The following is a 23,557-nucleotide window of genomic DNA, read 5'->3' on the forward strand; positions in this document are numbered from 1 at the left end:
AAGACTAAATGAAACATTGCCGTTTTCATTATGCGACCTTCATTAAAACTGGGTGCTGTGCTTTCTTTTCTTGGTCATTCAATAAATATTTACTGAGAACCTACTATGTGCCAGATGCTGTGTTAGCCTTTGAGTTACAGCAGTGGAAACATGGGAAAGGGACTCCAGTTGAAAACAGACACAAATTCCAAAAAGAGTAAGTGCTGAGTTTGCCCAGGCTATAGGCTTGTAAGTGGGAGCCTGAAGGGGGAACCTGGTATCTAACATAGTTCTCAACTCCTAACCAGCTCAGCCTGAGCTCAACTCCAGAAAGCTGTCAGCCATTCATAGGCTCTACTGTGAAGGAAGTGAACTGTCAGAGAACAGATCATCAGGGTTGGGAAGAGTGGCTTGTCTGACACTGGTGAGCATGCCTGTGTCCTACATTAGAGTACCTGGGTTTGATTTCCCACTCCAGGTACTGACTGTAGCTTCCTGTTAATATGGATCTTGGGAGACCCCCGTGATGGTTCAAGTAATTAAGATCCTGCCACCACCACCCACATGTGGGAGACCCGGGTTTTGTTCCCAACTCCAGACTTTTGCTTGGGTGCAGTCCTGGCCATTATGAACATGTGTCTCTCTGCCTCTCAAATAAATACAAATTTGAAAAATAAATTAATTAAGGTGAAACAGAATAAAACCAAATAGAGTAAAAAGAAACTTTCAAAAAGCTAGCAGCTGGCCACTGGACTGTCCTACAATGACAGTCAAATGCTAACAAGTCCATTTGTGTTTGCAGAGCAGGAGTAGAGGAAAATAAGGCCATTAGAAGGGTTGACTTTAAGTATTAATATATATTAAATATTATATGTATTCATTATTCTGAACTATGCAATATGATCTTAGAATCATGTATAAAAATTGGCCAGCGCCGCGGCTCACTAGGCTAATCCTCCGCCTTGCGGCGCCGGCACACCGGGTTCTAGTCCCGGTCGGGGCACCGATCCTGTCCCGGTTGCCCCTCTTCCAGGCCAGCTCTCTGCTGTGGCCCGGGAAGGCAGTGGAGGATGGCCCAAGTTCTTGGGCCCTGCACCCGCATGGGAGACCAGGAGAAGCACCCGTCTCCTGCCTTCGGTTCAGCGCGATGCGCCGGCCGCAGCGGCCATTGGAGGGTGAACCAACAGCAAGGGAAGACCTTTCTCTCTGTCTCTCTCTCTCACTGTCCACTCTGCCTGTCAAAAAAATAAATAAATAAAAAAATAAATAAAAAAGTATTTGTATAAAAATAAAAAATGTTACTGATGATATTTAAAGAAGATTAACAGAGGAAAATATAAAAATACATGTTTCTTAGCCACCTCCAATTTATGCTATTAACACTCTACTGTGCTTCGCTAGAAAATCTTGGTTGTCCAAAAGCAAAAACAAAACCAAAGTCAACAGCTACAAAACAAGCAAATAGCTCACGAAAAGCATATTCTTCGTATGGGAATAAGACCAGGTAATATCATTTGATCATCTGAAGCAGGGGCAAAACAGTTAACAGAAATATGTAGAGCAGACGGAGTACCTATTAAAAGCATAGGCATATTTTTTACTTTTGTAAAGAAATAGGCTTTCTCCTGTCTTCCCTGCAATATGTGGCCTTCTTGTTCTGGCGGGGTTTTGTTTGTTTGTTTGGTTTTTTGTTTGTTTGTTTGTTTGTTTTTTCTCTTGATAGCAAAATATAAAAATAGGAAATCATTTTTAGGATGGATAGAAGTAAATGGTGGTTTGAGCACAAAGAAGATGGCAATGACCTTCAGTGGTCAGAGTCTTGGGATGTGGCAAGCTGGACAGTAAAGGACCTTGGGGACAGAGGCCCCTGCTTGCTGGTGACTGTGAGGGTAGCAGACTTGGTGTTTACAGAGCTTATGTTTGCCTCTAAACAAAGCAGAACTCTGTTTTTAATGTGAAATTTCCCATAAGGGTTTGCTCAGTGTTTTAAAAGACACTGTGGGGTTCAAACAAAACATGTTGATGGGCTGCATAGTGTAACTGCTTTTAGTACCCTAAGCAAATGACAGAGAATGTAATTTTTTGTTTGTTTTTAATGAGCAGCTGTAAAACCCTGTCAACACTATTCACAGTGGCAAGATAAGAAATCTACCCAAGTGCCCATCAACAGATAAATGGATAAAATCAAATGTGGTATATAGACACAATGGATTACTACTCAATCCTAGAACCGGATAAAATCCCATCATTTGTAACAACATGGATGGGCCTGAGGGATATTACATGTAGTGAAATAATCCAGCACAGACAGACATCATCTCAACTCAGCTGTGGACTCCAAAAAGGCTGATGGCACCGAAGTAAAGAGCAGACGGTGGTTACTGGAGGTTGGGAAAGGGATGGAGCAGAAGGGAACAAGGGGAGATTGGTCAATGGGTACAGAATTACAGTTTGAAAAAAGGAATAAATTCTAGTGTTCCGTTGCACAATAGGGTGACTCTAGTTAGCCATATTGCATTTGTACATTTCAAGAATTGGCTGGCACTGTGGCTCACTAGGTTAATCCTCTGCCTGCGGCACTGGCACCCCAGGTTCTAGTCCCGGTTGGGGCGCTGGATTCTGTCCTGGTTGCTCTTCTTCCAGGCCAGCTCTCTGCTGTGGCCCGGGAGTGCAGTGGAGGATGGCCCGGGTCCTTGGGCCCTGCACCCCATGGGAGACCAGGAGGAAGCACCTGGCTCCTGGCTTTGGATCTGCCGGTCGCAATGCGCTGGCCATAGCGGCCACTTGGGGGGTGAACCAACGGAAAAGGAAGACCTTTCTCTCTGTTTCTCTCTCTCTCTCACTGTCTAACTCTGCCTGTCCAAAAAAAAAAAAAGCATGGTTAATGACTGAAAAAAAAAAAAAAGAATAGATAAAAGAGAGGATTTCTAATGTTCTTACTACACAGAAATGGTAAAAGTCTCAGGTGATAATATGTGAAATACCTTGATCATTATATACAATGTGTTCATGCATCCAAATATCACACTGTATACTGCAAATATGTGCAATTATTGTTTCAGCTAAAAACTTTAATAAGGAGCATAATAGAAATCATAGGTTTTTCAAAAATAATTAAGGATTAGTGAATTAATATTGTACTAGATCAATATTTCCCATATATATGCATATCTGGAGTTACAGACCCCCTTGAATCGATATAAATTATTGTTTACATATATGTATTTCAGTGCATCTCTTTTGGAAATGAATTGCTAGTCTTTAGATGAATCTCAACGGAGGATGTGACTCCAAATGATTAGGAATGAAATGAATACACGGTGTCTTTAAAAGGCACAGTCAAGCAAATTGTTCATGGATACTAAAAGCTTGTAGACATGGCAAATTCACCTTTATTAAATGTTGTAGGTACTGGTAGGTTTAGTTGCCTTTTAAAAATGATAAGCCACTTTCACTGTACTTGAAACCACTGTCTAGTTATTAACTAAGCATGAAACACAATCAATAATTCTAATAAATGTTATAAATAGCCTGAAAATCTGTGGTCTGAGAATCTGTGGTCTGAGATATAGCATAGATTGGGTAAAAATAAAATCACATCTATATGAGCTTTAATAATAATCACCTATGGCAAACATTTGGCTTTGTGGTTAAGATGCTAGTTAAGATACCTACATCACATACAAGAGTGCCTGGGTTCAACTCCTGGAGCTTGACTCCAGCTTCCTACTAAGCAAGACCCTAGGAGAAAGGGAATAAAGGCTCACGTAATTGGGTCCCTGTGACCCATGTGGGAGGTCTTGAGTTCCCAGCTTTTGCTTCTGCTCTGGCCCAGTGCTGGTTACTAAAAGCATTTGGAAAGCTCTGAGTCCCTCAAATTAAAAACAAAATAATAATAATAATAATACTCCCCTAACTGAGGCAACAACAGAGGTACAGAGGTATGGTGGTGGTGGTGGGAGTGTTTCATAACTCAACCAGGACCACCATCCTGTCTAAACTTGGGTCTCTTGTTGGATTCCTATCCATGGGCTTTTTTTTATTTTTTTCATCCTGATATATCAAATTACCTCAAGATAAATTTCTTAAGAAAGTGTTCCTTAGGAGACTGATTTAGAGAAGAAGTAAAAATAATGTATAATTGGCATATGGGATGGCTTTTATAAATCCATCTGTAGAAAGCACTTGAAGGTGCTTGATAGCAGTGAGTTGGAAGTACTCAGGCAATCTCCATGTATCGGAATAACAGATTTATTTTTGGGTCTTAGTTTCTAAAATATATCATGCATATTTAGACAAAGGGAATATTTGTGCCAACCTTGAACATGATGCTAGTTAATCAAAATTGATTATATAATCTTCTTAAGTTGTGCTACCTAACAAATTGAATAAATACACAGATAACTTAAAACATAAACAAGGCACTGTCATGGATAGTGTCACCAGCTTTCTCTCAGTATTCAGTTATGTTCTATACAATTTTGTTTAGAAATGTCTACAGAAGGCCAGAGCATGTGTAAATATGTAGGAAAGGGAATAAGAAAGACTTTCTTAGTTGTATTCTGGATTTAGAAAATAATGAAAGCTCTGCAACTAAGACAATGGAATATCTCCATGTCAATCTGAGTGTTACAAGGCATGGAAAGGGAGAAGACAAGGTGTCAAGGCTGAGGGAGCAAACACTGGGAATATCATGGTTTAGAGAAGAACCGATCAACATAAAGTCGATAGGATGTGAAACAGCACCATAAATGATGAGCAGGAGCAACTACTTCAAAGCATCCTAGGGACTGCTGACATTGCAGCTGAGCCCCTACCCCAATGCCTTTGATGCAGCCTTTATCAGGCTATCCCTTGGCTTGCAGTCCCTCTGTAAAGATTATCTCATTAAATTAAGGGAGCCACACAAGAGCAGTAAGATTGGGGCCAAGACCCAGCATCACAGACTGAGGTCACCCCTACAGTTAACAACTCTCAATGCTGGCCTCTATTCGACAGCTTCCCAGGAACTAGCAGGCCCTGATGAGACAAAATAAAAGCCAATCTAGACCCCAGACAGAACAGAGTTCCCCCTCTACCTTTCCAAATGAAACACGCTAGCCCCGATCCCTGACGAATCAAAGGAAGGCCACGTGCACTGTGGACCTCACACACAAGCTGGCCGTGGTCCTGCTCCTCCCCCACTTCCATCTGTGAGATCCCCTGCCTTTGAGCCCTCGGGAAGTCAGGGAATTGAGCAATAGTTTCCTGACTCCTTGCTCTGTGTACTGGAAATAAACCCCTACTATCTTCCACCACACAAGTGTCGGTAATTGGCTTGCTGCATGTGGGGTGAGCTGATCCTGTTTGGGGAAATTCTTCAACTAGTTCAACCTGTGAGGAAGTCCACAGACATGGACAGGGGAGTCTAACGATCATGGGCTTCCATATAATTATAGTTAACTTGTCCAACTTTTCTAAAAAAGAGGGTGGATCCATCAACAAGACTAACAGATAAAGAGAAAAGATCATCCAGGTTTGAAAAATAACAAGAACTCTTTGACCTGAAAAGTAGATTTAAAGAAATAATAATAAAATCAGTGATGGAGTTAAGATGAAGCCTAACGGTAGAAGAGGGAAATAATTAACCCAGAACATAGCTTGAAGACGAAAATAAAAATTATGAAAGCAAATTTAAGGGACACTGAGGGTAGAGTGAGAATTTCCAAACAAGAGTCCCAGACAGAGAGATTCAGGAAAAGACAACATTCAAAAAACAAAAGAAAGTAGCAGAATTTTCCAGAACCAAAGAAACACAGGGATTTTTTTTATGTTGTAATTCACTCTGCATTTAGGAGAGGAACTTAGTTAAAAGGCAAATCCACGCCAAAGGAGAAGGTGTTTAAGAACAAACTGTGGTTCTTATTTTCCATTGCTGGACTCCTGAGAGATTCAGTCTCCTCCCTCTCCTCCAAACCCTGCCCCTCCCTAACTTTAAGGTCTGAAGTCACTCACTCTAGCTTGGTTCCCTACTCAGAGGTGACCTGCAAAGGGAACTGACTGTACTTCCTGGCTCAGCAGAGGCAAACACCTGAGGCAGAGCCTTGTCTGTCTTTGCCATCACCTGGCTCTTTCTCTCTGAATTGGGCCAGTCCAGACAGCAGTCCCCCTCATCCAGTTTCACCTCCTATGGTTTCAGTTACTCAAGGTCAACCACAAGTGAAAAGGGGAATAGTACAGTAAGTCATTGAGAGAGACAGAGACAGAGAGACTACATGTGCATAACTCATTACACTATAAATGTTATGATTGTTCTTTGTTATGGTTGGTCCTTGTTAGTCTCTTACTCTTCCTGATGTATGAATTAAATTTTATCAAAAATGCACACATGCAGGAAAAATAGTGCATAAAGGGTTGAGTATTATCTGCAGCTCTAGGCAGCTATGGGCAGTGGGTGGAGAGGTAGGGAGTGATTTGGAATGTGTCTCCCAGGGACAAAGCCCTGGATATTGTTGAACCATTGAATGACTTGCACAAACACAAGCTTAAGAATGCCCCACCCCCTCCTCGTCTTACTGCAGGATTTACCAAGCCAGGAGGAATTCAAGTCCTAGTATTCTAGGGATCTGTGAAATAGTAGCGCTCTGGTGTCTTGAAGAGATAATACATTCAATTGCTTCAGAATCACAAAACCATTTTACAAGCCAATATATTGTTATCTGGGTAAGTAAGCAGAAATAAACTTGAAGAATTCCAGGATTAAAAACATTATCTCAGGGTCTGCTTTGTAGCATAACGTGTTAAGCCACGCCTGCAACACCAGCATCCCCTAAGGGTGTTGGTTTGTGTCCTGGCTGCTACACTTTCCTCCAGCTCCCTGATAATGGCCTGGGAAAGCAGCAGAAGTTGGCTCAAATCCTTGGGCCCCTTCTAACCTGTGGGAGAACAAGATGAAGCTTTTAGCTCCTGATTTGAGCCTGGCCCAGCCCCCACCAATGTGGCCATTTGGAGAGTGAACCTGCGGATGGAAGATTTCTCCCTTTGTGTCTTTCCTTATCTAACCTTTCAAAATAAATTAATTAAAAAAATCATTATCTTTATTTCTACAAGTATTTACTAATTCTTTTTTTTTTAAGATTTATTTATTTGAAAGTCAGAGTTATCCAGAGGAAGAGACAGAGAGATTTTCCAGCCACTTGTTCACTCCCCAGATTGCCACAACAGTCAGGGCTGGGCCAGGCCCAAGCCAGAATCCAGGAATTTCACCCAGGTCTTCCATGTGAGTGGAAGGGGCCCAAGCACTTGGGCCATCTTCTGTTGCTTTCCCAGGCACATTAGCAGGGACCTGAATTGGAACTGGAGTAGCCAGGTCTTGAACCGGCACCTATATGGGATGCCAGCATCAGAGGCAGCGGCTTTACCTGACATGCTACAATGCCAGCCTGGGTATTCAGTTATGCTAAAAACTAACGTTCCTTATGTGAGACCTCCTTAACATCGCTGCCTCAGAAATTTCACTAAATTTGAGCTTAAAATTGAATGCAGTTTGTAAAAATAACGTACTGAAAACTGGCACTGTTTTTAGCCATTAAAAAACATGTATTAAGTGAAACGCACTTTTAGACTAAAAGAATTATATTTGTCCTTAATAGATTTTCAGAGGAAAATATTTTAACTCAGTCATTAGGCCAGATCTATTTATTTATTCAACTTAGCCATTAGGGTAGATCTACTTACTTATTTATGTTTTTAAAATAAATTTATTTACTTGGGGGGCAGAGAGAAAGAGAGAGAGAGAGAGAGAGAAAGAGAGAGGGAGGGAGCTACCTTGCATTATTCAGACCCAAATGCTCAAAATGGCTGGGTCTGGGCCAGGCTGAATCAGAGGGCCAGGAACTCAGTTTAGGTCTACCATGTGAGTGGCAGGGACCCAACTACTTAAGTTATCACTTGCTGCCTACCAGGGTACGCATTAGCAGGAACCTAGAATCGGGGCCAGGGTTTGAACCCAGGCACACAGATGTGGACTGTGGGCAATCTTACTGGTGGGCCACACACTCGCCCCATCAGACACATTTCAATAAGTAGATGGCAGGCAGAAATGCATCAGCAGATCTTGGGGGAAGACAACTTCAGCTCTCTCTTCTATTCTGCACTTTGCCCCCAACCCTGGGGGCACAGGCCTGAGCCACATACAGCAGTCTAGCTGCTTTGGCCTCTGGCTTCTGGCTGGACTTAGGAGATAGGAAGCAGGAGATGGGACAGAGGGAACAAAGAGAGGCTGGGATATTTATCGCCCTGACTCCTCACTGTTTGGTAGGCAACATCCTTGCCTGATCAAGGACACAGGATCCTTTGGGCCACAACCCCTCAGGAAGGGCTACATCTTCTGTTGTCTCCAGCATAACCTCTCCAGCCACTCCCCAACTTTGCATTTGTTTCACCAAAATGCATTTCTACCTGTGTTATATTTATCTAGAATGTTTTTAATCGTCTGTATCCAATTTGCCTGTGTGCATTTGAACTGGGCTGCCGTGAAGTTGAGTTCTTTGCCCAATGAGCAGGGAATGAGACTCAATGCATGTCTTTCTTCCTAAGGGGAGTTTTCATATTCTCAAAAAACTGTACTCAAATATTTGACATCTTTTTCCCGTCTAATTAAAATAGTAGGAAGTAAACACATTCTGTACAGCTGTTTGGAACAGGAGGCTGGAGGAAGGCACCAATGAAGTCTGTGTGTGTGTGTGTGTGCAAGTTTTGAATCCTGCTCACATTAAGGGAGTTACATTCCGCAGCTAAACTGTTCATAGAATCTGTGAAGGTCTCCCTAAATCTGCTACTACGTATTGTTCCACAAGCATAGCCCTGTTTCCATCACTTGTCAAGGTCATTCGCCCTAAATGTATTCTTTCAACATACGAAATGACTTTAAAGAAATTGACTGTAGACACCATCCTAGAACTTGGAGCTTTTGTTCCTCAGGCACCCACTGTCTATGAACTTAAAGGCATCTGCCTGCTCCTTTTCATGTCTGCATCTCTTGTTCCTATCCAAAAGGGCACTGGGAAAGATGTAAGCCTGAATGCACGAGCTTAGCAGATGAAATAAATTGGAGCCCAGGGAAATGAGCTCCTCCACTCCTGCTTGGTCAAATCAGAAGGAAAATTAGTCCGGATGCTAATGATGATGTGTGCTCAGCATGCCACGCGGCACGGGATCCACCCTCACCGAGATGAGAGGAAGGCAGGCGCTATTAACAATCGGACAGCCGAACTGGGGAAACTGCAGCCCAGAAAGTTAGCCACATGACTGATAATTAAATACTCCAAGTCATTTTTCGCCTATGTTAATTTCAAATCAGTACTGAAACTAAAAACTGATGTATTTTTATCTTGGTAGAAGGACATAGATCAGTTCTTATGATCTTCCCAAATACTGAATCTTCCTTTTTTTTTCCAAATTAGTGTTTTGTTTGTTATTTTTGATGTAACAGTTTTCATTTACATCTAGTCAAAGGCTTTAGAAATAAAGCATTCACCAAATAAAAAATAAAAAGACCTCAGTTCAGCAGGAACACAATAATCAAATGGACAGTAAGTTTTAAAATAGTCACAAATAACTATTGTATCACATATGGTAGTATGTAATTCTTAACAATTTGTTTTTGGGTTGGTGCTGTGGTGCAGCAGATTAAAGCCCAGGCCTGAAGCGCCAATATCCCATATGGGTGCTGGTTCTAGTCCCAGCTGCTCCTCTTCCTATCCAGCTCTCTACTATGGCCTGGGAAAGCAGTAGCAGATGGCCTAAGTCCTTGGGCCCTGCACCCATGTGGGAGACCAGGAAGAAGCTCCTGGCTCCTGGCTTCGGATTGGCTCAGCTCCAGCCATTGTGGCTTTCTGGGGAGTAAATCAGCAGATGGAAGACCTCACTCCGTCTCTACCTCTCTCTGTAACTCTTTCAAATAAATAAAATAAAAATCTTTAAAAAAATTTGTTTTGACAAAACACTACAACTGCAGCATCTTTCTCATAGGGTGTTTTCTCTCTTCATACATACCAGGCACTTGGGAAGAAATGTTTCACTGCTATTTTTCTTGAGTACTGCATTCAGCTCAATTTGGACACTGTGTTTGCTGCTCTTTGCACAGACAGGCAAAATGCAATGCATTTCAACCTGTAATTAATTGCACTAAAGCCCCCCCCCCCCCCTTTCTCACTGCTTTTCTCAGGAACAACAGCCAGGGTCTCACACTGGGGTTGTGTAAAGTGTCCCTCTATTGTTTCACTGGTTTTCATTTTTCTTTTTCTTTCAAGGAAATCTCCTCCCAAAGTCCTGCATTCAAAACTGGGACAAGTGGAAGTTCTACAAGTCTCTTTGGGCCCCTTGCACAATGGTGACTTTATTTCATTTCACTTGCAAATAGTGTTATCAATTACTATCTCCATTTCAGCTGAGCCTTGGAGAGCTTCAGTTACTTGCTCAAGGACGTACAGCGGTGAAAGAGACACAGGAGCCGAAGCTGCAGGTATCCAATCAACACACGTGTTCTGCATGCCTCGCCCATGCCAGATACAACTGTAGGCGTGTGGGACACATCACCAAACAGAGTTCCCCTTCCCTGAAGCAGCTCATGTTCTAATCAAGCAGATGTGAATGCATGTCTGTCCAATTCTAAAATAGTGTGGGTTTAATAGTGTGGGTTTAAAATAGTGTGGGTTTAATGATCAACATGGTGTAATTCTTTCATAGAGAATATCTCCATTGGGAGGACTCTTACCAAGCTCCAAAGTATAGATTCAGAAATCACCCCTACCTGCCCCTGGGCTAGCTACCCATCTCCAGAGAGCTCAAATACTCCCTTAGCCCAAAAGTTGGCTAAGCGCGTGTATATGTATTCTCTCATTTATTTCTCTTAACTGTTCTACATGATGCAACCCGGTCAGGAACTACGATCCTGTCCTGTGGCTCATAAAGGCCAAGTTATTCAGCGAGGTTGTGCATCTCAGTCCCCAGCCTGAGTCATATCAAACCTGCTCATTTATTTTCTTTAAATCAATCTGGTTCAACATTGAATCCCATACCCTGCTTGGCTAATGGGGAATTCAACCACAGTCACCCCCGAAGCTCCCTGCACAAAGCCTTGCCAAAATTTGATCCTTTGAGTTCCATCCTGGTTCAGGGCCATGGTTGCTGAACAGAGGGTCACTGCTAGGTGGTGTTCCTTTTATGATCTTGCCACCAACCTGGGTAGAAAGGTGTGGGCCCAGGAGATTCTTTAAGCTCTAGACCTTTTTTTTTTCCCCTCTCCAAAAATTTTTCTTCTATTTTTTGTTTCAGTTACATTTTCCCTCTTCTCCCCCTCCAGGATGCATGGAAAACTCTCTTTATAAGTCTGGCCTTTGAGAATAAAGCTAGGGTAGGAAGAACCTTGAGAGCAACTTTTCCTCTGGAAAGCCTTCCATACACTCCTTTGTGGGAAATATGCTTGGAGCTGAATATTTGCTAGAGAATATTTATCGGGGAAAATAGGTAAATTAGTATTTCAAAAATTCCTCTGAGGCATAGCTTGGACCAACTCATCACTTACTACGATGAGTCAGAAATTTAGAGAAGCACATTACTTTTATGTCGTCAGGAAATCACCTCCCTCTGATTACTGACTTACTTTCTTAGTGGCCTCGGTACGCTGTGGCATTCTCTTCTAGCCTCTAGGGAAGTCCACTGTCTATAAGGTAACCTTATCTTCAAAACCTTTCTGTTTGGTGAAATCAGATGAGACGTCTAAAATAGAAGATGGCAGAAGGCCAAATGTAATGAAGTTCCAGTAAACCACCCAACAGGACATGTTTGAGTGGTCAAGAAAGAGGAAAGACGCAGCGTCCTGTTCCTAAGGGTGGCAAGGCTTTGCAGGACTTTAAGGAAGAGTTTGTGAGCACAAAGAGGGAATACATTGCCGATTGAGCGGGCCATGGTGGGGGAGCAGAGGCCCACCTGCAGAAGCAGGGTCCTGCGGAAGTGGGGGAGGGGGTGTCTGTGGAAAGCCCAGAAGGGCCAGGCCAGAGGCAGAGTGAATTCTGAGAACAACCATTTGCACTGAACTCATTGTTCATAGAGAGGCCTAGAAACAGTTGAGCTGAGAATGGACAAGATAAAATAAAGCCTTGGGACTTTATATATAGTGCAATATAGTGCAATCTCAACGCATCTGGAATATCTGGCCTACAGATACGTGATTTCCTTTATATCTTTTCATGCTCCTTTTCTCCCTGGACTGAAGTTATTTTCATTCAACTGGTAGAGCTGAATTCAGTATCCACAGATAATCATATGGGACAATGTGTTGGTAAGAAAGTGTGTGCTAGAGACTGAAAATGTTGTTCCTAAGAAGAATCCCAAATGAAAGGAGACTAGGTAGCATGAGAACACTCAAACATAAGCTAATTTTCAGAGGGATTACCTCATAGCCAAGCAAATGTCCGTTGCTTAGCTTCCAAGGAATGGTGTTCCATGAAACTTCGATTTCTGAGGAAGACAGGCTATTTGCAGAAACTTGGGATGGGGCCACTGTAGGCTCTGTTTGAAAACAAAAATCAAGCTATAGTTATAATCTTGTCAGTTAATTTAAAAATATATTGGAGTTTTTATTTTAAATAGATCATTTTAATGTATATGAAAAACCTAGAAAATATTCTATACAGTATTTGAAAATGCGCAGGACATCTTGAAAATATGGACACTGATCCATTTATTAAGAAGAGGTGGCATCATTGCCATGGGCCTTTCCTTGTGAAACAGCGAGAGCCACCTGTGGTTTCCTGCCTTGCACCCATTTCTGGGTGTCTTCCTTCTCTTCTGTTTTCCCTTTGTTCTCTCTGCCCTGTCTTCATTTCCTTCTTCTTCATCTCACATCTGCTGCTTGGGAACTACTATGCTCCCAAATATTACCAATTTTTTTTTTTTTGTCTTGCAAAGCAAATGTCAAAGCCAAGTTCATTTACTCACTAGGCATTGCTTGAGTGCTTTCTATAGCCTAGGCCCACAGAAGGGGCGCTTTGAGATAGGGTTCACAGTAATTGTCCCTTCTCACAGCACCACTCTGAGCAGGAATCTCATCTCTTCCAATATCCATTTCTGTATTAAATGATCCTGCTCCCTGGCCGTGGCTGATTTATGCTAAGACAGAGCCTTGGTCTAAGGCACTGGAGGAGCAGACCATTTTCTGAGTCCCTAGAGCTTCTCTGATTAAGGTTCTTCATGAGGTTTGCTGTTTAACTCTTCCTTTAATTTCATGAGATGTCCTTGTATATTTCCAATAAATCTCTCACTTTTGTTCTTAGGCAAGCCGAATCTATTTCTGAGGTTTGAACAGAAAGATCTTTAACCAACTCATCCGTAGGAGCACGGTAACAGGAGAAGGAAAGGGGAGAGACGATAGGGATAAAAGGCCTTGAGTATTCCTGCATGCAGCTGTGAGCCCTCAGGGCCTAGGTGCACAGGGATGGCAGTGTCTGTAAACTCTCTGGCTCATGGTCATTGCTTCTCAGACCTTGACCTGCCCTTGTAATCCCCGATACGTTCTAAACATGGGGTCTGCCTATGCAAACCAGACTCCTTTTGTGAACACTTTAATAAAACAGTCCAGGCGTTTATGGATTCTGCAGGTGAGGATTAAACCAAAAGTCAGCCAAAATATATTCCCAAAAATAGTGTCTGCACTGAACATGGAGATTTTATGGTTGTCATTATTTCTAAAACAATATAGTGTAACAACTATCACATAAAATTTATATCCTATTAGGTGTTATAAGTAATCAAGGGATAATTTAAAGTACACAGGATGGTGTATAGAGTTTATACACAAATACTACACCACTATACAAAAGTTTATTTGACAGGCAGAAAAAAGAGACAGGTTGGTAGGAATATGGATTGATAGATAGAGAGAGAGGTAGGTAGGTAGGTAGATAGATAGATAGATAGATAGATAGATAGATAGAGTTCACTACCCAAATGCCTGTGCCAGGCTAAAGTCAGGAGGTAGAATCTCAATCCAAGTCTCTGATGTGGGTGGCAGGAACCCAACTATTTGAGCCATCCCCGCTGCCCCTCAGGGTCAACATCAGCAGGAAGCTAAAATCAGGAGCTAGAGCTAGGAATCGAATCCAGACACTTGGACAGGGGACAAGGGAGTCCTAACTGGTATCATAACTGCTAGGACAAATGCCTACCCTTACTACACCATTTTATATAAAGGAAGTTAGCAGCAGCAGATTTCAGTATCCATGGGGATCCTGAAATCAATCCCTTATAGATACAGAAGGATGTCTGTACCTGTTTTCATTCTTCTCAGTACGTGGTGAAAATGAGAAGACAAGAATGGGGTGGGAGTCCTAAGAAAAATGGACTTCTTCTTTTTAGGAATGATAACCGTGGACTACTTTCTTAGAAGTCACTGCAAGTCTAGAGAGTAGGTGAGATACTCTGGTGTGATATTTCATGATCTCAGAATGGTTAAAACTAAAGGCCCTGGGTTAAAACGCTGGCTCTACTACTTACTCTACTGGTTCTGGCAAACTTAATAGTGTCTTTCACCAGGTTTTTGTTTTCTCATTTGTAAATGAGGAACAACAATCGTGCCTACTCCTCATTCCTCATCTGAACATTCTGGTAGATGGTGAGCTTTCAATACTTGGTAGCTCCTGCCATTTTCATTGTGTGGAATTATATGAGATAGCCAACATTCAGCTCCATAAAATGGCTGTTTCATATAATTCTCTTATTTTATTACAACTTTCGAAAGTGGTCTTGAGAGAAATCTTAGCTGTCTCAATATCTGGAGTATGAGAGAGTCAGAGAAAGGGAATGGGTTCGGAATGAAGTATGTGTGTATCTGTCTACACCACTTGGATCAAGCCTGCACATTCCAAGTCTCTTGAATGCCACGTGTCTGGTCCTTCCTCTTCACTCGGCATCCTGTAAATGTCTTTTTCCCAGGCCATGGGAACGACAATATAACTCAGGACTAGAGTAGCTCCAAGGGAATATCTTATTTTTACTCCACAAAGAAGGAAGAGTTGTGCAGGCTATGCCATTCCCTGCTTCACAACGTGGAACAGAGGATGTATGAGTCCCCCACAGCTTTAACTGATGCTATATCCTTTGCAGATGCACTGACCTGTACGTCAGGACACTAAGAGTGAGCTTTGTGACCTGAACCAGAATCTAACAGAAACATCTGTCTCTATTCTTCTGGAAAAATAATATCTGACATGGGAATAGCACTTTGCTATCACTTTGTAGCACATAGCTTGTGGATGTGGTTGGCCCTGATCCATCACCCTCCATTCCCTACCTTCTTCTGCAGAGAACACTGTTGCCACTGGGCTGAACGGTCCTTCACCTCTGTTATTGTAAACACCCACTTTAACTTCGTAGGGGGAAAACGGCACGATGCTTTCATTCCTGAAGACGTATCTTGGGGTGTCGGGGGATGTCACCACTGTCTGGATCCAGGTGGTAACCCCAAGAGGGCGGAAAGCAACCACATATCCAAAACCTTCACCGTTCTGTAGTTCTTCAGGGACTGGCTATAAAGGAAAGACATATTAAATCACCCTTACATGGGAGAGCAAGGCAAAAATGAATGTAGCTACAGGCCTAATCTTTCATAAGAGTCATCAAATAATAATCTGCATTGTATTAAGCAGTTGGGTTTTTAAAAAAGGAGATAAGCATCAGTGGGGCAATCAGATCAGCTGCTTTTTTTCCTTGACATATGCTACCCCTTCACAGGTATCCAGTTAATGAACTGGATTTTCTGTGATTCTTCAAAACATGCTGGTATCTTAATTTAAATAAAGATGATCTGACCCCTAAAGTAGATTTCATAGGAAGAAATTACACATTTATAAAATGATTGCATACTAATTGGTAAAACAAAAAAATGGATAAGAAAGAAAAAGAGAAGGGGAATAAATGCAAGCTTATTACTCAATGCTCTGGGGTCATGTGAAATGCTGACACTCCATCATAGCCTCCTGACTCTTGATTTTTTTATCACCAAATTCAAGTAATACAGATAATTCAAGTACCTTCTGATGTTGAAAGTGCTAATTAATTCTTTCCCCCACTCATGACAAAGTAAAAGCTCAGAGAATAGCCAGAAAAGGAACAGAGACCCAAGAACCTGCTGCATTGTGTGACAACATTGGTGAAGTGTGCAGGTAGTGATGGTAGATCTGGGAGTAGCACAAGAGTCAGCAATGGGGAGCTGACTCTCATCCCCAAGTTTACCAGCCAAATGACCTTGAACAAATTGCTAATCATCTCTGCACCTTATCGTTTTCATTTACAAAATGTTATAAGGATACAAAGAGATGAATATGTACAAAATGAAAGCAGCACTGGTTGACACAAAACAAATACTGAAAAACGTTAACTACTAGTGCATCTATCACCACGGGCAGCACCTGTAATACCAGTGACACCACCATCACCACAGACTGCACCAGCACCCTCAGTGTATTGCAGCGTCTCCTCCTCGGGTACCAGCACCACCTGGGAGGCGGTGAGTGAGGATGGTGAGAACAGCATTGCCATGCTGAAGTAGGCACTTACGTCCCATGTAATCACAAGCTCCGACCGGCTTCCCCCTCCGCCACTGACTTCAGAAGGTGGCACCTCAGGAACTATGTGGGGCAGAGAGACAGAGATGAACCCTATTTACATACAGCAATATGTATCTGAAAGAAGATAGTATGCGGCACGTTTCGTATTTGACACATTAGACATACATGTATTATGAGAGCACTTCAAAACAGTTCATGGAAAATGGAATCAAAGTATCAATGTATTTTGATACAAAAATAATTTTTAAATCCATGCATACAAGAACCTTAAAAAAAACTTTATGGAAATGCTTATTAGGAAAAAAACCATACATAGAGTTCAAAGTTTTTGACACTAACTCAATTTCCATGAACTTCTGAGGTACTATCATGCATGTGTATGTTTGCATGAAATTATAAAAGATTTTGTTGAGGTCATCAGATTTTTTTTTTATTTGCATGAGATTATAAAAGATCCCAAATCTCCCAGTCAGTCAGAACAAAATAACAGTTGGAAGGTATTTGGCAAACTAGTATGAGAGATAGTAAAAGTAGGCAAAGCTATTCACCAGCAGGGATGGTGGGAAACCAATAAAATGTAACATTTAACTTGTGACTATTCTAAGTGGAAACAAAGCTCTCAAAACAATCTTGGCTTCACTTAGGAATGACTCCACCTCAGATCCTTGAATCTTGTTAGGAGGTATTCTTTCTAAATCGCACACAAGCATCGGATGTCTCCTTTTTACACTGGCTTTCTGCTTGGAAGACCCCAGGACACCACTAGGATGTACATTCCATAAAAGTAGGTCTTTGTCCTGTTCAAAACTGTATATGCGACATCTGGGCGGTACTGAGCACAGAGTAGATTCTCCCTAAATACGGGCGGTGTGAACAAAAGACCAACAGACGAAGGCAGGCACAAGCCTCCTATTTCTCGTAACAGCTGGCATAGACATGTGCAACGCCCAGAGGGAAACAGCATCATCGAAATGACTGAAGCATAATCCAGTACTTCTACATCGGCTTAGTTTCCACAGTGATATATCAGCTCTCCTTCAAACTTCATTTCAGTTCATATTAATTATGACAGATTCTGAACAGAAGAATCTTTAGCTCTGTCTGCAATGCGATGCCTGTAGACATGTCCTGATTTTGAGTTTTCCTGTTTTTAGCACTATACAATTTTGTTCGGGTGTACATTAACAGTTCCCTCACATGGAAATTCTTAACAACGATCCTTTCTTAATCTAACACTTGAGGGGCCAAAACACAGCTATTCATCAACCTTGTAAGCTCATCTGCTGAGCTTGGTGGCAGAATGAGGCTTCCTAGCCGCAGACCTCCCAAATGTCATTATCCTCCCAATTTGTCAACGCTTGTTACAAATGAAAACAGCGCTTCTCCTGTTAACAGGGTAACTGTGTCAGATAGTAATTATAACCTTAAGTGACAAAAACATATTCACTCAACATGCACTAATGAGCATTTATGATGGACTGAATGAACTCTTGGAAATGTCACACTGCATCAGAATCACTTACACATGTTGCTTTTGACAAATGCCATATGGCCAGTACTGCCATTAGAAAGGTCAGATAATTGTGACAATGGATTATCGAGGTGATGCCTGCTGGCTTGGAGACCAGGGCCAAGGGCAGTGGAAATATACACGCAGGAAAAAAATCTATGAACCCATTACTCAGAAAACAGAAACACTAACCTGCCTCTTCAGTTCTTACTTTTTCTGAGGGCAAACTGGGTTCTCCACCTCCGATTTTGTTACTGGCTACAACCCGAAATTCATACTCGACCCAGGGGTTTAACTCAACAACAGTAGCTGTGTGTGTTTTCCCATCGATGACCTCAGGCACTACGGAGGAATAGGTGAGAGGTTAAGAACTGCATACTTTAGCACTGACTTGAAGCCCACAGCACCTGCCTCCCCCACTACCTGTTGTGACGGCTTGCCAACCCACGGAGAAAGGTGTCCTCGCCTGGATAGAATAGGTGATGATGGGGCTGTGGTTGTCTGTACCTTCCTCCCAAGACAGTTGGGCGGTTGTATCTGTAATCTCAACTACCTTCACATTATCTGGTGGCCCAGGTGAACCTAAAGAAGGCAAGAATGCAAACAGTGGGTAGCAATTCCATAAATGTCACGCTCTTTGGACCAAAGTGAAGAGTGGGTCATGTGATCACTACAATACCTCCAACGGATGCCAATTTCAAAAGCACTTAAGGAAAAAGGCCATTTACCTGGCAATAAAACTAAGAAAATCTTTTTCTAAGTTTCGGTTGTTAAGATGTTTAAATCTAGACGTGAGGTGGTAATTCCAAAGCCATAATACTCCGTAAGTGCAGATGACACCAGCTTTTTGGAGGTCTCTGTTCAGTGGGATTCCTGTACCCTTCTATACTTGGTGTGATGTCCTTCCCTTTAATATGTTGCTTACCGGTGTGATGTCTAGAGGTGTTTCCCTCTGTGTTACACTCTGGTCACTCATTTTTCAGCCCAGTAGCCTATCAGTACCCTGGACAGTAGCTCGGGTGAGCAAATTTTCTCAGGCGTTCTGGATAACCTGGATTATTTTTGAAGCAGACACATAAGCACAATGTGGCTTCTGATATTAAAAGAAACTGCTGAATACTGGCATGGCAGCAGTTGTGGAACGCCCACTGTAATGACAGAGCTCTTTGGAGGGCAGAGTTGAGATGTTTATTTCACGGAATTCACACAATCTTCACGGTCATACAGACATCCTTAGTGTCATATGGAGGGAATCATAACAAGACTACAACTAGGATGCTTGTACACTATTTCACCATGGGATTTTATCCTGCAGTGAAGAATTCTTAGTGAAGATGTGAAGTTAAAAACATGTAGATAGGGCCAGTGTTGTGGCGTAGCGGGGAAAGCCACTGCCTGCAGTGCCAGCATCCCATATGGGCGCTGGTTTGAGACTCAGCTGCTCCATTTCCAATCCAGCTCTCTGCTATGGCCTGGGAAGGCAGTAGAAGATGGTCCAAGTCCTTGGGTCCCTGCATGCACAGGGGAGACCCGGAAGAAGCTCCTGGCTCCTGGCTTGGATGGGTGCAGCTCCGGCCATTGAGGCCACCTGGGGAGTGAACCAGCAGATGGAAGACTTCTCTCTCTCTCTCTCTCTCTCTGCCTCTCTGTAACCCTGCCTTTTAAATCAATAAATATTTTAATAAAACCATGTAGAGGTATTAATGTTTACCTCTTACTATGAGGTCGGCAGCAGATGAAACGCTGTCCACTCCTGTTTGCACCATACAAACATACTTCCCACTGTGCTTCAGCTGGATGTTTCTGATCATTAAATCCCCAGATGAACTCTGTTGGAAAAACAGGTAATGAACACACGGTTATTTTAAAAACACAAAGAATCACGAAGGCGGTGGCCAACAACAACACCGCAAAGAAATCCATACTTAAAGAGAAAGTCAAGATGGTACAAGCCAGAAGAAAGCTACAATAGAATATAGGGAAATAAAAACAAGTTGAAAAAAAAAAAAAAACCCATACATGACTGCAGACAAAGATTTCTGTAGACAAATAAACGACGTGCTTTCCCCTGGGCACTGATGGTTTCAAAAATAAATGAAGGCAGAGATTACAGGCTCAGAGTCCATTTACTTCCACCAGGGTGACATGGCTTTTTATATCCACTGCTCAGCACCAGCTCAACTGTTTTCTCTGGTTGCAACCCCTCTGCAATTATGCCCGAGAAGGAGGGAAGCGCTCAGGTATCTGGTGGGAGATAACTGCAGCACGACAAGGGGATTACCACGGTTGAAACACTTTTCTGAACACACTGGAGCTTAAAAAGCCTAAAGCCGTTTAATTCCTTAGCGAAAAGAATTTAGGGACAGTCACTATGAACCCCTCAATAAAAAGAAATTAAAACACCTTAAAACTTAAAAATAACAGCTGTCCATAAAGACATTTGCTGGCACCCCCGGTGCCAATTAACGGAGCAAATGTATTTCTAAAAGCTCAACGTTAAATGGTCCTCATTTAAAAAGAATGTAAAATCATGTTCATAAAATGACTAACTGCAGGCCAGTTTCACGCATTAGTAAATATATGGATTGAACTAAAATGATTTGGAAAGCAAAGTCCTTTGAAAATGACTGCCAGTCCAGTTCTGAATTGGTAGCATATAAGAAGCAGTGAGTGTTTATATTATTAATTAAAAGGGGCAGTTCTCTTCTAGGGTTGCCCCGGTTTGTATACAAAGATGAGTTCTACCTGTTTTTAGGGTATTTCCTAAAATCTTCCACTGGGCAAATGCTCACATACTGATATCAACCCTTAGGATTCTTAATGGGCTATATATTCTCCATTGGCTGGATTGTACAGCTTTTGATGGAATTTCCTGGGTACTGGGAGAAAGCAGATGTGAGGTGATTGATGGCTATAATTAAATGATAATCCAGAAACTGTTAAGTTTGCACATTTTACTCTCATCAAGTGAACTTTTTTCGTTCCCTCCCTCCTGCTCTTTCTCCTCAGGGTTATTTAGAAATTTATCCCCAGGACAAAACCTTGCATGCTTGCTGACCTTTAGAAACTCTTCAGGTTTTATGAGCACCATATACTCACAGGAGGGCAATTATCATTTCTATGGAAATCTCTTATTTTCAGTGAAGAACTGTTACTATTAAATGCCATCAAGGCATCAGGGTGAGGCTGTTATTCTTCCCTTCCTTTATTTGCTTATTTTGAAAGCAGCTGGGTAAAATGGAATTGCAACAGGACTTCTTTTATAGTCTTCAGCATCTAGACAAACCTTTTAGGCACACTGGCAGGTGTTGTTTCTTGAAGAAATAAGGGAAAGTTTGGTACCGGGCTTGTAACTTCTGCTCACTTTTGGTACGGATGGGTGAAGACAGAGATATCACTTAACTGGATAATAAAAAACCAAACCCTCTTCAACAGAAATGTAGTCAGGCTCACTCTCAGGGGAAATATAATTTTTAATTATCCTTTTACATTGCAGAGGAGCAAAAGGAAGCAATTAACTAAGATATTTATACAATGGGGACCACTGATTTTTTTTTTTTCAGCACCAACATGGAGTTGAATGAATGAATACATAAATGGAAAAGAAAATTTAGCAAATAGTAAGAGGGAGCTTGCCTTAACTTTTGTCTCTCTCAATAAACTTTACTTGTATTCTTTCTCTTTGACTGTTTTCTCATTCCCACACTATTGTCTTCTAGTGGAGACTCACATAGAGGCGAGATTCATCTTAACAAAAGTACATCCAGTGCTTGTTTCATTGGATTTAAAGAGAGAAATATTTACTACATGGCCCTGAGGATATGAACTCAAGCCAGGGCAAGAAGGCACATATATGTGAGGCAAGTTATGCTTACAGACTTAGAAAGTTTCACAAAGGTTTGATCAAATCACAAGGCACACACCGTATATAGACAACTACAAAAAGTACTGGTGAAGATGTGGAACTGGAGCTCTTCTTCCTGCTGCTGTGAGCGTAAGCTGGTTCTACTACTTTATAAAACTGCTTGGGCGTATCTATTAAGGTAAGAAATACACATAACCTATGACCTGTCAATTCCATTCCTAAGCATATACCCCACAGCTATGCATACATATGTCCTCCAAAAGACATGTACAAGAATGTTTATAGCAACACTATTCCTGATAGCTAAAAATGGAGACAACCCAATGTCCACTGCAGTAACATAAATAATTAAGTAGTGGGATATTTAATGAAACACTACCAGGCCATCAAAATGAATGAATTGTGTGCATAGATCAACATGTCTCAGTGTCAAAACCTCAAGGCTCCCAAAGGGTCAGTTTCAGTAGGTTTAAATAGTCAATGAACTTAACTGTACTCTAAATCCTAATTTCTTTCACAAAAAGATCATTGTATAAATTAAGAGTGGGAATATGAGAGGGAGGAGGAAGAAGGTTTGAGCATGGGTGGGCAGGAGGGTAGAGTAGGAAGTAGCACTATGTTCCTAAATCTGTATACATAAAATACATGGAACTTGTATAGCTTAAATAAAATAAAAAAAGAAACATTCAAAAATTATTTAACTGAAAATAGTATTGATTTACATATGATAATGTCTTATCAAGATGCAATTGAATATTCCCAGATATTTCAAAAACAGATTCAAAAACAAAAGGAAATTTTCACTGTATCAAACCAATTTCTGCCCTTTTCACTTTGTCATTGCTTGTGGTTAGAATATTATTACTGAAGAGATTAAAAAAAAGAACAAAAAATGACCCTGTGTATCAGTTTTGCTGCAAAAACAGTGTTTTGTCAAACCTTTAAAAAAAAATCTTAGGTCAGACAAATTGATAGGAATTGTAAACTGCTACTGTTTTAATGATCTTGTGATTTTAAAAATTTACTATATATGAATGAAATTGAATATCTTTTGAATACAGTTTGTGATTCTTGCTTATTTTCTTTTGGGATTATGACTTTTTACATTTTATTTGTTGAACTCTTTAGTACAGCCATTAAGCCTTTGACTACAATGTAAATTAAAAACATGTTACCTCAAAAAAAATAAATATTAAGTTGAAAACAAACAAAAACAGTGATAAAGGGGAAGGGAGAAGAACGTCTAGAAAAACTCAAGTGAAATTGGTAAAATATCATAAAATGCTATTTGATAGATTATTTTTCCAAATATTTATCAATAAACCACATCTAATATTTAGACATATTTGAAAACATTCTTGCCCTTCTTTAGAGTAGAAAAATGATCCGGGGCTGGTGCTGTGGCAAAGAGGTTAAAGCTACCGCCTGCAGTGCTGGTATTCCATATGGGTGCTGGTTCAAGTCCCTGTTGCTCCACTTCCGATCCAGCTCTCTGCTATGGCATAGGAGAGCAGTGGAAGGAAGATGGCCCAAGTCCTTGGACTCATGTGGGAGACCCAGAAGAAGCTCCTGGCTCCGGGCTTTGGATCGGCCTAG

General features: G+C 41.5%; 1 protein-coding gene across 2 annotated transcripts in view; it reads right to left on the bottom strand.

The window, feature by feature from the left end:
- Window positions 1-23,557, bottom strand: part of CNTN3 (contactin 3) — a 416,756-nt gene that overhangs the window by 15,303 nt on the left and 377,896 nt on the right. For both annotated transcript variants that reach the window (XM_062200206.1, XM_062200207.1), the window contains exons 14-19: window positions 19,808-19,925; window positions 18,520-18,678; window positions 18,289-18,438; window positions 16,576-16,646; window positions 15,311-15,545; window positions 12,416-12,531 (exon numbers count right to left, since the gene is read on the bottom strand). In XM_062200206.1, coding sequence (XP_062056190.1) covers window positions 12,416-12,531; window positions 15,311-15,545; window positions 16,576-16,646; window positions 18,289-18,438; window positions 18,520-18,678; window positions 19,808-19,925 — 849 coding nt within the window. The remainder of the gene's footprint in view (window positions 1-12,415; window positions 12,532-15,310; window positions 15,546-16,575; window positions 16,647-18,288; window positions 18,439-18,519; window positions 18,679-19,807; window positions 19,926-23,557) is intronic.

This window comes from Lepus europaeus, chromosome 9 (genome assembly GCF_033115175.1).
Source record: "Lepus europaeus isolate LE1 chromosome 9, mLepTim1.pri, whole genome shotgun sequence".
NCBI classification, from domain to species: domain Eukaryota; kingdom Metazoa; phylum Chordata; class Mammalia; order Lagomorpha; family Leporidae; genus Lepus; species Lepus europaeus.